General features: G+C 44.3%; 1 protein-coding gene across 24 annotated transcripts in view; it reads right to left on the bottom strand.

The window, feature by feature from the left end:
- KALRN (kalirin RhoGEF kinase) overlaps positions 1–15,392 on the bottom strand; it is a 621,535-nt gene that overhangs the window by 368,212 nt on the left and 237,931 nt on the right. For all 24 annotated transcript variants that reach the window (XM_081025698.1, XM_081025722.1, XM_081025696.1 and 21 more), the window contains exon 6: positions 6,540–6,662. In XM_081025698.1, the coding sequence (XP_080881824.1) occupies positions 6,540–6,662 (123 nt within the window). The remainder of the gene's footprint in view (positions 1–6,539; positions 6,663–15,392) is intronic.

The following is a 15,392-nucleotide window of genomic DNA, read 5'->3' as shown; positions in this document are numbered from 1 at the left end:
TTTATTGTAAAGGTTGATAATTCTTTCTTCTGCCAATTCAAATCTACTGTTGAGCTCCTCTAGCAATTTTTTTTTTCATTTCAGTGATTGCATTTTTCCTTTTGGTTCTTTTTTTAACATTATCTATCTTTTTACTAATATTCTTTCTTTGATAAGACACTGTCATCATACCTTCCTTCACTTCTTCAGTCATGCTTTCCTTTAGTTTTGTTTTTGTTTAAAAACATATTTATAATGGTTACTTTGAAGTTTTTGTTAAAGCTGGCATCTAGCAGCCCTCACAGGGAGTTTCTGCTGCCTGCTTTTTTCAGAGTATGCTTTTTATCTGTGTTTTTTTTTTCCTGGTTATACTTTTTTGTTTCTTGCAAAAATGTATGCAATTTTTGTTGGAAACTAGACATTTTCAATTATGGATCCCAAGTCCCCCCATTTCTGGGGCTTGTTATTATTTTCTTGCTTATTTATTTAGTAACTGGCTGGATTACTTTAGTGAGGTCTATTTCTACCTCAGCCCTTACACTCTGATATTTCCCCTCCGAGGGTGCAACCTTAGGTATGCTCACAATCACCCTGGGATAATTTGGTCTTGGCAGTGTTCTCTTTAACTTTCTCTTTCCCTGACCACACTGAGCTGTTAAATTCAACTAATTTCCAGCTGATTATTGTTTTCACCTCTGTCCTGGGGCATAAATTCCTTTACAGACCTATCCAATCAAATTTGGGCTTCTTTGGAATGATAGTTTCTGAGGTCAGTGCTTGAGATTTGTTCTGGCCCCAGGGGTCTCTTTCCCCAGTTCTCTCTGGCAAACTAGCATGCCTACCCTTTATCCTGTATCTCCAATAACTCTACCAATCTTCTGGCAATTGCCTGTCAGAGAGCCTCCTTAAGGGCATTTCTGAGTGCTGCTGGTTCGAACTGCTCCACTCTCTGTTGCAAATGAAGTAAGTTGCTTTGGGGAAAAAAAATTGGCAGTCTCTGTGTTACAGTTTATTTCCACCCCCAAGCAAAATCTCTAAGCTATGGCTCTGGAGATGGGGTGAGGGAAAATGGTGTGCTTCCCTGAGTGATATCCCCACTTTAGGAGCTGAACACTCATTGGAGATCGGGGGTGAGTACCCTCACATCTTCTTGGCTTGCCTCTACCAACGTGGCTCTACATGACAAGCTGGGGTCAGGGCAACTGGGGCCCTAGAATTCTCAGTGATGTTGCACCCATGGGAGAGCCTCTGTTCCATGAGTGGGGGCTGGGCAGAAGGAGTTCCAGGTCTTGGCCACACTCCTTCAGAACTTTAGCAACAGGTAGCTAAGAGCAGAATAAGAACTGTCCCATCTGGAATGACAGTCCTTCAACTGAGAGCTCAGGGAGAAAGGCCTTGTATACTTGGTTGCACCAGTCTGGAGGGGACTTTCCATCTTATTGAGCTGGGAGGGGAGAGGGTCTTGGTTCAAATACCGCAGACTCACTGTTCTTACCCAGTCTTAGTAGATTTTCTTGAATAAATGTTCCTTCATTTGCTGTCTGTACTTAGGACCCTTTCCAGAGACTTTAAACGTTTTAAATAATTTTTGCCAGTTTCATTGGAGAGCCAGTCTGTGGAGCCCCTCAAGGGCTATCGTGCTGGAAGTAGATTGTCTTTCAGAACTTGTGATGCTTTATTTTAATAAGTAACTACTTTAGAATATAGATACCCAATACAATATAGATTCTCTAACTTTAATGTGCACATAAATCATCTGGGGCACTTGTTAAAAATGCAGGTTCCTGGGGCCCCATCCTCCAGAGGTTACAATTTTCTAGGACTGGGGTGAAAGCCAAAAGGATACCCACATTTTTAGCAAGCTCACAACATGATTCTTTGGGGGAAAAAATATACTAAAAAGACTAACACATACCAGATAACATTGATCTCTTTTTTTTTTTAATGGGTTCTATGTTTATTAAGGGGCTTTGCAACAAGACAGGGTCAAATGCTGGCTATTTAAATATCACAATAATTTGTGAGTATGTGGTGTGTGTGTGTGTGTGTGTGTGCATTTACAGCAAAATTTAGAAACACTGTCATTATAGAAAGTGCTGTCTGTTTGGGGTGGGGGAGTGCTGCAAAACCATAGTTTAGTGCTGCCAAGAATTGAAGATGACAGAGGACCCCAGAGCAAGGCCTCTCACACTGGGGTCAGGAAACCTGCCTCAGAATCTTTATTTCTCTTGCAAGAGTTGACTTTTCTTTGGTGCTACCATTTGTAACCATCCCTCAAAACAAAGAGAAAGTACCGCAGGCTTTGCTGCAACTGTCTGATTTGCACACAGGCAAGTGGCAAAATGTGCCTCTGGTGAGCAAATTGACAGGATTAAAGCAGCTATCAAACATGCTGCAGCAGAAAGGACGCCTACTGCTTCGCTGCCCGTGTTTATCACTAACGTGAATCCTCACAGTCGTAATAATAGAAAATGAATATCGTTTCGTATTTTAAAATGCTAGACAGGAACCATTAGCAATGTATTTTTCCCCCAAGAACTGGTTAATTAAAATTGTAAATAAGGCCACATTACATTTGTATGTACTCCTGTGTCTTTTTCATGAAGAACTAGAACTGGATGGCTACAGGGTTGTTGTGGTGCAGATTACAACCCAGCCTTAGCCACGTGCCCACACTCCCAGCAGAGGGGAAGTCCGCACTCAGGAGAAGGATTATTTATGAGAAAGGCTTCCACAAAAGGAGGCATAATTAAGTAAGAGGAGGGCCCCAGAGAGCTCAGGAAACCTGGCTTTCTGAAGCTCTATAAGAAGAGAATATTTTCCTACTGGGTTTAGTAGGTGAGTTATTATTACTATTATTATTTATTTTTCAAAGAGCAAAAGAACAAGATTCCCAGTAGGAACTGCAAAAAAAGAAAAAAAAACAAAACAAAACAAAAAAAACACGAAAAAACCGGTTATGACAAGAAGCCAAAGATCAAGCAATTTTAACTTTCTTATTTTACAGTTGCTCACATACCATACTCAGGAGGGTATCACTCCCACACACTTGGCATGTTAATAATCGATAGACTTTATTGGTACCAATTCATAGATAAAATTTGGGAAGTGTCTGCCTTTCTCTCCATAATTTAATGATATGTAATTATTTCTCAGTAATGGTCACCTGAGTGGGAGTTAAATCTGTAGCTGGTACATAAAACTAGACACAAGAAAACACAATGTAGAAAACAGATAAATTAGTAGTTGATCATCTTCACTTACAAAACAAGGGCTCCTTTAAATTGTAAGTTCTTTGGTACATTGTAGAGTTAATTCACAGGCCATTAATTACTATCAACGAATGAACAATGAACAAGTCAATACTGATTATTGATTGAAAAATGTAACGGACATTCCCTCATTTAAATCAAACCTCCATGGGACAGACCATCTCTCTTTTGCCCACCAACGTCCAGCACAATGTCTGACCCTTAATTATTTCGGGAATGCATGAATAAAGAAGTCATGAGTTTCTCGGAATCTTGAATTGGGAAGGTTGAGTGACAGGCTTTAGGAATCCTTTAAAATTGTCTAAAAAAATTCGTTCATATATCTCTGGGGAGAGGACCCACCACCTTCATTAGATTTCAAAGGCGTCTGTGACCTCCCTGAAAGGTAAGGAATGATGGGCCTATTTCAATGGTAAAACAGGATTCAATATGAAAGAATTCACCTGTAGCCTGAAACAAAGTATGCTACACATACCTTTATGTGGAAAGATGTGTGAACATATGTATCAGCGTGTGTATAACTTCCAGGAACAGAAACAGAACAATCCACATTCCCACTTTCCTGTAGTAATTGATCACTCCTACAGTCACTGGGCTCCATTAGTCGTTGTCTGCATTCCTCTGTTTCTTGGCAGCACATCCATCGCTCAGACCAGGGAAAAGGACTCTGGAATCCCCTCTTTTCACTTGTTTGGGATGCTGACATCCCTCTTTGTGGAAGTTCCTTTTAGTAACAAACCTGTAAACCTCCCGTTAGCAAAGGCAGAGGGCCATGTTCAGAAAGTGCAGGTGCCCAGGCAATTTGATCAAACCCTGAGATTTCCCTTCCCTTGCTCTACAGCCAGAGAGGAAATCTGACCTAATCAGGTTCCAGAGGCCTCCAAGTGCTGCCTGAATTCACAGGGTGGGAGACCTCGAGATGGGCTGAAATAGGCTAATTAATGTTGTATATTACATCTTTTCTTTCTTCTCTCCCAGCTCCAGAAGATGCTTCCCTTCAGTAAATTCCCTCCCTCATTTTCGTCCTGAATATGGAGACTTCAAAAGTGAATTTGTCAGAGGAAAGGTTTTTGATGTGCCACGAACTCTCAGTTATCCATATTAACAGAGACAGGCAGTGCTGCCGATGGTTCAAAGCCAAGGCTCTTTCTATGTAACTTTGTAGTTCATTTTTTGAGGGGCTTGGTGGCAGACTTACCTCTCTAATTACTTTTGCCTTTGCTTCTGTATTAAAATGAGTTTGCCTACCGTAGGGCCAGGCAGCTGGGTGACATGAAGATGCTGGCACAGAATTTGTAAAAGTCACCAGGGGAAATCCACAAGGCACACAAATAATCAAAGTTGACTAGATGTGAATTCCCGTCCTTAATCACCTGTGATCAATTGCTTTGCTCCCCTGTGACTCAAGTGAACCGGTGATGAGACATAATTATAGGAGACTAGTTGGAAGGCAATGAGTCTTTACATTTAGATGAAGACACAAGACCACTGTGGCCAAAATTGATAACAAAATCAATGCGGATGTTTTCCCTGCCTGGGCCCACACGCTTCTATTCTGCAGCCAGAGTTCTTTCTATGCCAGTCTCACGATGTTTGTCCTGCAATGGTTGCCTGTGACTGTCATTAGGGCCAGTCACAAGTAGCCCACCTTCTCCTCCCCAGCACACGCTAGGACCACACACCTCTACCCATGAAGGGTAGAGATGTGGCAGTGTGACTGGTGTTGGCTGATGGAAAGCTAGCGAAATTGGCATGTGTCACTTCTAGGAGGACGGTTCCCAAGAAGGCACAGGCTTGGCTACATGCTTTGTCTGGTGAGGCAACTGGCAGCATCTAAGATGGCGGCTGCTCCATCAGCCTGGGTCCCCACATCACTGATGAGCAGAGCTGCCACCAGCCAGTGATGGGCATGTGGTAGGAGCAAGAACTAAACCCGTTGTTTCAACCACTGAGATTTTAAGGCACGTAGTTAACTCAGCCTATCTCTACCACGGCACCATGGTTGCCAGAGTTCTCTCTCCAACTCGACATGGAACATTTGAGGCTGGAATGATTTCTGCCTTCATATATTAAGTCCAGTGGAAAGTGTATTTAAAACAACATGGTAGAAAAATGAAATTCTCTTCTTTCCTGGCCTCTGTGATCCTGCATGTTTATGTTTTCCTAACACTTGCACCCTTCCCAGAATCAATGGCTGAAATGATTAGATGTGTTTGGTGTTCAGCTATGTGGGGAATGGTGGAGCTATTCTTTGGGGCCAGGAGTACATGTAAGAAGAGCAGGCAGAGGGAGAAAGAGATGCATACTTAGGTTGCAGGCATTTCAAATACAATGGGGTTCATAGGACAGACAAGGTTGTGAAATAAAGTCTTGGGGTGACCACATGGAAAAAAAATAATATCCCAAAGTGTTAGTTTTACAAGGGATCACAGGTGTGATCTGGACTAGACTCCTACATCATCACCATCAGCATTCCAATATTTACTGATAACTTACTATGTACCAGGCACAGCTCTCACTGCCTTGCAATTAACTCATTGAATCTTCACAATAACCCATAAGATAGCTATTATTATTTCCTTTTTACAGATGAAGAAATGAAAGCAGCGTGAGGTAAATTCCCTGTGGTCACAAACATCCCTCTCTGAATTCAGTGTCTGCTCGGACACTCTTCATGCTGGGGAGCTCACTAACTCCCAGTGCTTCCCACCCCCAAGTCATGTCCTGCCTCCCCCTCTAACTGCCATCCCCTGGACGGTTCTGCCTCTTAGACCAACACAAAGCAATTCTACCCTCTTCTCCCCAAGGTAGCCCTTCCCATAACTGAAGGCGGAATCATGTGTCCCTTAAAGCTCCTCTTCTCCAGTCTAAACAGCCCCAATTCACTCAACCATTTCCCATGTGCCCAAGACGGAAATCCCTGCCCACCTAGCCCAGTGACTCACAAGCTAAGTGGATAAGTCAGCGACAGGGAACTGGGACTCCCTTTTAGTCTTCTGCTGAGCTAATGGCTTCTCCAAGCCCGCACATGTCTTTCCAAAGCAGGGTCCAGAGGCAGAAATGGGGCCATGACCTGCTACAGAATGGCTAGCTGGCTGGCCACGTGTCCTACACACATTACAGGACACGCTAAAGGCAAGTAGAATGCTAAAGGATCTGTGCATTCCAAGTTCCTCATTCTTACTCCCGCTGGTAGTCTGTTCCTGCCCCTCTTCATACTACCCCCAGTTCCCTTCCCTCCCCACTCTCCTGCCCCAGAGCAGGGCTGACAGTAGGCTTTCCACTCACCATGGAGTTCATGGCGAAGTGATTGTGCTGGGTCTGGAGGTCCAGGGCATGTTGGTAGCTGACTCCGATCTCCGTATGGCTCTGCAGGAATAACTCCTTGTTGTGGCTTATCCAGTCAAACATCTAGAAGAGACAAGATGGTAGTAATCAGAAGAGTCATGGGTCTAATAACGCAAAAATTTCAGTTACTGAAAGAAAAAAAAGCCCTCCTGCGGATGCCCAGGGAGAACCAGTCGTCACTCTCAGAGCAGGGTGGCCCACAGCTTGCTTCACCCTGAGAGCCCTCACTTTTAGCCTAAGGACACACCATCGGCTCCTGTGTTTCTCTACAGAGCCTACGGGAAAATGAGTAAGAGAAGCAGGGAGATGGAAGCTAATCACTCTCCCTAGTTACTGCCCCTTTGTAAAAACTTTTAGAAAGCCTCCAAAGTGCCCCATACGTGCTTCAGGGACAGGGGACAAGGCGACAAACAGGGAGGCTTAATCCATTCCCTACGACCCCAGTAGAGGAGAGAAACCTTGTTGGAAGCAAGAGGTCATCCTAACATGCCACGTATACACTGCCCGACCACACTCTTTGTGGAATTGACTCTGAACTGAATCAACTTTTCTTGTAACTCCACAGCCTTACAAGTCCAGGATTTCTGCTGTAACCCATCAGGAACCAGAAGAGGACGATTTTTAAGGGTAGAGTAAGTATTGTCTGTCACAGTGGGTATTGAGACATTTCTTCCCCATAGCTCTGTACTCTGGTTTTCTTTTAGGTTTCCCCTTCTTTCCCACGGGCTTTCAGGGGTTCTGACCAGAACCCCAGCTCCAGGGGAGGGTCTGATCACTCTAAGGGTTCTCTCTCCCTAGAACACCAGATCTAAGCCAATATTGTATAACATTTCCTGGCCAATGGGACTGTCTCATAAATAGGAATGTTATCCAATTCAGCACAATAAAATAGGAGGGGAAGTTTGCCGGAAGTTTCTGGAAAAACAGAACCCTAGTTCTTTAGATACAACTTATCTTCCTCTGAAAATGTCCTTGTGACCCTGAGCCCCCAATTGCTGCAGCCATTCTGCTGGCAGCTTAAAGGGGAAGCCAATGGGCAGAGACAGGGTGTAACCAAAACAGCGGCAGGAAACACAGGCAGAGCCCTGACGGAGCCTTGCCTGATCTCCACTTTGCTGCTGTGCTTCCTTAGTACCTGAGCCAAGATATCCTATTTATTTTCCAAGCCTATTGAAGTTGGAATTGTTTTGTGATTTTCTGCTCACATTAGTCAAGTGACACATCCAGGAAAGGTGTGACACCTTTGGAGGAGAGGACTGCTATGCATGGGAGTAACACTCTATAGTTTGGGCTGTGCAAAGGGCTGCAGTTCAGCTGAACACAGGTGCAGGTTGAGAAGATGGTGCCGGCTTTCCTGGAAGAAGCACTACAGCCTCATTCCATTATTTCCTTTTAAACAGAAAAGTAGATTTACTGTTTCAGTAACACTCAACCAATATGTATGGGACACTCACCATGTGGCAGGCACTGTCCAAGACAACAGAAAGATAAAAATGACTAAAACGTGGTTCTTTAGTTTACGTGGATTAAAGGCCAGGGTGGAAAGCAGACATGGGCTCACATACAATGTTAGTACAAACTTGGCATGTGACTCAATGAAAATCACAGCTTGAAGAAAATATCTATCAAGATCAAGGCTAATATGGTCTATCAAAGTAGCACCCACTCTTGATGGCATGGGAACAGGGGAGAGCAGAGAAGGCTTCCCAGAGGAGGTGACACCTGAGTTGAGCTTTGATTCAGGTAGGAATTCGCCAGGTGAAGATGAGTGGGAGGCGAGCCCCAGGTAAAGGGCAGATCAAAAAGGCAGGACGGTGGGGCAGCCCAGTGTGTAGGGCTCGGAAAGCACCTCAGCTGTGCTTCTGGAGCCTGATGTGAGCATAAGACGTGGCCAGGGTGGTAGATGTAATGACTGACATTGGGGAGGCCTGGACACAGGCTTCAGAAAACCTGGACCGTATACCGTGGGCAGCAAGATGTCTGCGGGGCTTTTAAGCTGAGCTGTGAAGTGTGAGGTGAGCTTTGATCATAGCTTGGGACGTAGACTAGAGGGGGCAAGGCGGGCCCGAGAGAATGATAAGGAAGCTATTGCAGTAAGCCTGGTGAGGGAGGATGGCTTAGAGCAGGGGCAGCGGAGTTGCAGGGGTGGGCCGGCTGGAGAGCTACTAGGAACGGGACGGAGGGCTCACAATTGTTTGGGGAGGGAGGGCAAGGCAGGGCTTGGGAGAATGGCCAGGTGTCTGGCCTGGCACCCTGGCAGGGAGCCCTGGTTCCAAGCCTGGCTCTGTCACTAGAAAAGCTGCTACTTTAAGAGGAGGGTAAGAAGCTGGGGTGGCATGGTAGACAGTGGGTTTAGCTTTAGATGTGGCCAATTTGACAGACTTATGAGAATTTCAAGCAGAGGTGTCCTATGGGCAGTTAGATTTATGTGTCTGGAGGTCCGGAGAGTGACTGACAACTCACACTCAAGTATAAAAACATCATCTTCTGAAGGCAAACATGCATGATTTGGAGATGATTCTCCCTTTTGAATGACTCAGAGCACTTCTGGCTAGCTACACAAATAATCAAGAAAGGACAAAAGTATCATTCTTCACTTCCAAGTGTCAGCAAATGCTTCAGGCTGGGGGCACCGTACCCCTGTCTGTTGTGGGCGCTGTGCTGGGTCCGCCAGCCGTGGCCAGCCCCACGTCACAGACACTCAGGCCGAGCTTTTGCCTTTTTAAAAATTATTATTAAGGACAAGCGGGAAAAGAAGACAGCTGCCCCAGGAGTTTAGAGGAATCTCATTCTGTAATTTTTGATCTTTAAAAGTCTGCCTCTCAATCCTACTTTAAAATAATTCCTCATCTCTTTTCCTTATTGACAAAAGAATCAATACAGTTAATAACAATGTGAAATGCCTGAAGTCCTTGGGACCTTGTGATGAAAAGCACTCACTCCACATACATTCCTGGCTATCCCAGTGGCCGAGAGCTGACCTTCTCTGTATTTTCTGTTAAATGCTATTTAGACATGCAAATAAGTAGCAGAGTTATGTGCTAGCTCCAGAATGATTAGATGGACCGGTGCCAGGTCCCTGCTGGACTACAGAGCAAGGAGAGCCGAGCACGGGCCAGTTAGAGTGGAAAGCAGCAGGAAAAGTAAGGTAACAGATAGGCGAGAGTGGAGAATACTGGAGGAACCGTGCACCTCATTGAAAGGGCTTCGCACAGAACGAGGTCCATCCATTCTGCCCTATTCGGCATTCCACGGGGGAGCACACGAGCAACTCCCCAGTGGCCGGGCATTCCGGGAAAGTTCAGCTGTACTGCAGGCAGCGTTTCAAAGAGGTGACACATGCCTCCGGCAGAGAGAAAAAGATCTGCTCTGGGGACCACATAGTCCCACCTGATATCAAGAACCAGGTGGGACAAATATCAGGAAGCAGGTGGGACTCCAGGATGGCTGTTTGCTAACTGACTGTCTCAAGTCATTTCTGGGCCTGAATCTGTTGCCTACTGGTATACAATCCTCACCCTTGCAAGGCTGGCTGTCTGCAAGGGTCACTTTCATTTCTGTTACATTCAGTGGAACTGGCTGCAGAGAGAGAATGTGTACATGTGCACGTGTGTGTACATGTGCACGCGTGTGCTGGCAAGTGGGATGAAGACGAGGCTGGTTCCAGGCCTGGCTCTGCCACTAACTATCCATGAGACTATGGGCAAGTCTCTTCATTTCTAGACTCTCATTTGCAAAGAATAATTAAGTGGTTCTCCAAATAAGCATTCCTGGTTTACAATCAGCTCAATTTGGAAACTCAAAGAATATATATGTTTTTCATTCAAAATAAAAATACTTTTATTGAGTCCCCTGGATCAGAAGGCGTATTCATTGCTACAACTTAACATTTTTAACTTTTTGAATAAAGTCACATAAATTATATAAATGTCTAACCACTATGCTGTACACCTGAAACTAATATAAAATAATATTAACTGTTGACTATAATTTTTAAAAATGGTCACGGGGATATAAAGTACAACATAGGGAATATAGTCAATAATACTGCAATAACTATGTACAGTGTCAGATGGGTAATAAACTTATTGGGGTTATCACTTTGTGAGGTACATAAATGTCTAATCCCTATGTTGTTTTGTACACCTGAAACTAATAAGAAGAAAGAAAAGAAATCAAGTCAGTGAGAAAACTGACTGATAGCCAGAGAAAGGCAGCTTCTCATCTCAGCTCTGACACCTGTCTGGTACATTAGAGTTCAAAATGTCCATTCCCATACTTCTTCTCACTGCATCCATCAGGCTCACTTCACAGATGGGAGAAAGGGTCAGAGAGGTGAAGCCCAGTGTCTAGAATTCATTCATTCCGCCCAATGCACATTCACTGAGTGCCTGTTGAACCAGATTCTTGGGACACTGCCTGGGCTCCATAGGGCAGGTAGCCCCCAATAGGCAGCCACCAGGACACTGTGAGGATCTAGCTAAAGTAAGGGGCTGTCCCTCAAATGGGGTCATTCACTCTCCAATACCCAGCCTCCTCCTCTCCCCTCGACCTTGCCCCATCAGTGCCTGGGGACAGCTGATTCAGATAGCTCCACTTCTCTCAGTAACTACTTAGTGAATGGATAAAAGCATGAGTAAATTGGCCATAGGCTCTGGAGTTGCTAATCTCCAGATGGGCCGATCCTTTCTAAGCTCCTTTCCACCCAGAACATTTTATTATTAGATCTATTTGCATCGGTTTCTCTGGAAAACACTTGAACTAGACTGACCCAAAGATCTAAAGAAAAACTAAAGACAATATCTCTACAGTGATTTCAAACATTTTGATCTTTTTTTTTTCTTTCTTTCTTTCTTTTTTTTTTTTGAGAAGCTACAAATGGTAGGTTCAACAAAATGTACTATAACAACAAAATTCCTCTAAGAGGAAAGTTCATGTTCAAATAGTGAAATTTTATCTCTGTTTGGAAACCAACATAGTTTTGTCTAATTAAGAAGATAGATGTTACATGTAAGATACTTGGGTATTTTTCTTTTTCGTGTTTTGCTTTTAACTAAGCTGAGTAATTTTTTTATGCTAGCTAAAAATCAGTGAAAATATAAAAAATCTGATTCTTAATATATAATAAATGATAAAAGAATGCAAATATCTATTTAAATGCAAATTAGGAAAATAAACAGAAACTTTTCTCTCTTTTCTTTTAAAGATGGGGATAACTAAAGGTTATTATTGTTCTGTTTCTTAATGAAGCATAAATTATTTGATCGAGCAAAGATATTAAATAAGGATCTTGGGCTTATTTTCTTCATTTGCCAAATGTAGCAACAGAGTCTGATTTAGCGTTTTAACTTTCAAACTACCTTACCACCTACTGTTAGTATTTTATATTGTCTGCAATCACAGATTAAGTTAGCTTTTAAGTTGCTCATATTCAGCTTTAATGTGTTTCAGAGTGCAAAGAACAGAGGCTTCAGATAGGAGACAGGCTCTAGTGCAGATTCTGCAGTATAAGCTTTGACAAGTTAGGTTATTAGTCTGAACCTCAGTTTCTTTATCTGTAAAATGGGGTGGGGATGGCCCAGTCAGAATGGCTCTCATCAACAAGACAAATAGTAACAAGTGTTGGAGAGGCTGTGGAGAAAACGGAACTCTCATACACTGTTGGTGGGAATGCAGACTGGTGCAGTCGTTATGGAAGGCAGTGCGGAGGTTCCTCAAAAAATTACGAATAGAATTACCATATGACCCAGCAATCCCTTTCCTGGGTGTCTACCCCAAAAATCTGAAAACATTTATACATAAACATACGTGTGCGCCAATGTTCACTGCAGCTTTGTTTACGGTGGCCAAGACATGGAAACAACCAAAATGTCCTTTGATAAATGAATGGATAAAGAAGTTGTGGTATATATACACAATGGAATACTATTCAGCGGTAAGAAAAGATGATATACGAACATTTGTGACAACATGGATGGATCTTGAGAGTATGATGCTAAGCGAAATAAGTCAGACAGAAAAAGCAGAGAACAATGTGATTTCACTGAAATGTGGTACATAAACCAAAAACAACAAAAGAACAAGACAAACAAATGAGAAACAAAAACTCATAGACACAGACAATAATTTAGTGGTTACCAGAGGGTAAGGGGGTCGGGGGCGGGTGATGAAGGTAAGGGGGATTAAATATATGGTGATGGAAGGAGAACTGACTCTGGGTGGTGAACACACAATGGGATTTATAGATGATGTAATACAGAATTGTACACCTGAAATCTATGTGATTTTACTAACAATTGTCACCCCAATAAATATATAAATAAATGGGGATGGCAATTTGCCCTATTTTGACCTTAGGGTACTAGTAGTGAAATTCAAAGAAGATAATGGTTTTTAATGGTTGTTAAGTGCTACATACCTGATAGATTTAAAATCTATATTGTGAGCTTATTCTATTGTATCTATTTCCCCACTGTTTTCATTTAGAGCACAAAGCAGAGGAAAGGTTTGGATTCAGAGTCGCCTTACTGCAAAATCATCGTGGGCTTAATGGAATCACACCTGCGGCTCATGTACAAACACATCCACAGCCCACCCCTCTCGGAGATACTACCCAGAGCGACCAGAGTGCCACACAGACCAGGGTCACCCACACATCCTCCCACTGTCTCCGTGTTGACACACACTCAGGGGCCCTGGGCACGCCCTCGCCCACACAGGACTCAGAGACCCTGTACACTCATGGTAGTGCCTGGGCACCCTGGTGCCCTCCTGCCCTCCCTGTGTGGCCTGACCAGGGATCTCACTTCCTCCCGCCTTGCTTCCAAACTCCCCCTTTCCCATCCGTTCTGCCACACCCCAACTCTTTACTATCAGAGACTCAATCTCTTTGGCTCTTAATAGTTTTTCACTTGTGAGAAATTCCTATTAAAATGCATTATCCCTGCAACCCTCCTGGAATGAGTTTATCTGAATACAGAAATAGCTCAGCAAGAAAGCCAGGCCTTTTGTGAGCACAACCCAGGATGAGATCCTAAAATGGGGTGGCAGAAGAGCCTTAGACAGAAGGAGAGAAACGCCAAAATTAAAAAGTAGGTGGGAAGCAAAAGCAAATTTCCCCACTTTCCAGTTCTTCTTTCACATGAACTCTGACTGACCCTGGGGCATGTGCTCTTGTGCAAACGGAACAACACACAGACCCCAGGTGTGTGTTCTCACCTCTGGCATTTTGCAAGGCTTGCAGGCCACAGGGAATTGAAGGTTTGGAGAGACCATCTTTACACTGGTATCTATAGATGGGGGACATGGTTGGCACTTGTGCCTGATAGACTGTAGGTATCAATAAATAGCTACTGAGGGATGTCAGATTCTCTGGGCTCTGCCTGTTTTCCTTCAGGATTTTTGCATGTTGCTGGCATGCTTTAATATATTGTATAAAAGAGAAGCCATCTTTCTCCTTCACCATAAATCCAGCAGCTCTAGGAGGACGCCTCAGCCTAGTTACGTGGGGGACATCTCACTGTAGCCTCAGCAATCACACAGGACACCAAACATTTCATCGGCCAGGCTGTGTCCCTGCAGACATGCCGTACATCACCTAGCACATTGCTTACACCCTCTGTTTCTAAATTCCCTAGTTACCAAATCTCTCACTGACATCCTAACACGTTGCTCACATTTAGAACCCTCCTGGTTTCTCTACCAAACAGGTAAATGTCCCACTGTGAGCGAGGGCTTAACAAAAACCTTTCCCCTTCTGCATGAGAATCTGACCTTCAGTTAACATCCCAGTTCTGTTTCCCTGGAAACAAATCAAGATCATCTGTGCCAACGTGTTACTAAATCATGCCTGTGGTAAAAACCACCCAAGACCCCCGCTGGTAAAGTGTATCTGGATGGAAAGGACTGACAATGAAGTATAAACACCTGACGGGGACACCAAACCTTGGGCTTCTCTGAGTGGGGTGACTCTTGTAACTGGCATGTCTATTGCAGGGACCCTGGGTGCGGTGCCAGTGGAGGTGTTACAAGCGGTATCGGCCGCCGTGGGGCAGGGAGTTTCTCAGCCATGGCAGCTTCTGCAGCTGTCCTCCACGGCACTTGTCTCCTTGTACCTGAACTAGTCTGCGCAAGGCTCGTTCTTCTGGTAAGCCAGGTTCCCATCGTCTGTCGCCCGGAGGAGCTCAGTGCCAAAGTTGGCCCATGGTGTCTTACAGAGTCTAAGCTGTGGCGTCTATGAAGACTCCCGGGCTGCATCCATGTTTCAGAGCCAAACTACATAAACAACAGTAGCCTGCCTCTCCTCGTCTTCCCTGTCCCCACCCTCCTTTCTCACTTGCAATTTCTCCCACTAACAGCAGTCATGGGAATGGTAACAACAATAATAGCAACTAACATTTGTTGAATGCTCATTCTGTGCCAGGCACTGTTCTAAGCACTTTACCTAGGTTAACCCCTTTAATCCTCTTAAGAACCTCACAACTATTTCCCTAATATTATCATCTCCATTTCACAGATGGGGAAACTGAGGCACAAAGAGGTGAATGAACTCGCCCAAAACCACGCAGCTCACAGGCGGCAGGCGGCCCCGTTTCAGTGCTGATGCTCTTACCGCTTTTACTCCAGCTTCCAATGTGCCCCGAGCTTCATCCCATCCATCCTTCCCACCATCCCTGAACTTTCAGAAGTGGGCTCGGCCGCTGCTGCCCGTGTTTGCCCTCATCTGCTTCCTCCTTAGCCCTTTGTAGTATGGTCTGCCTTTACTGCTTCCTTAAGTCTGCGCCCACAGCGAAA

Source organism: Rhinolophus hipposideros (assembly GCF_964194185.1).
Source record: "Rhinolophus hipposideros genome assembly, chromosome: 2".
Classification (NCBI taxonomy): Eukaryota; Metazoa; Chordata; class Mammalia; order Chiroptera; family Rhinolophidae; genus Rhinolophus; species Rhinolophus hipposideros.
The sequence above is the reverse complement of the archived record's forward strand: the minus strand, read 5'-3'. Positions and strand labels throughout refer to the sequence as shown.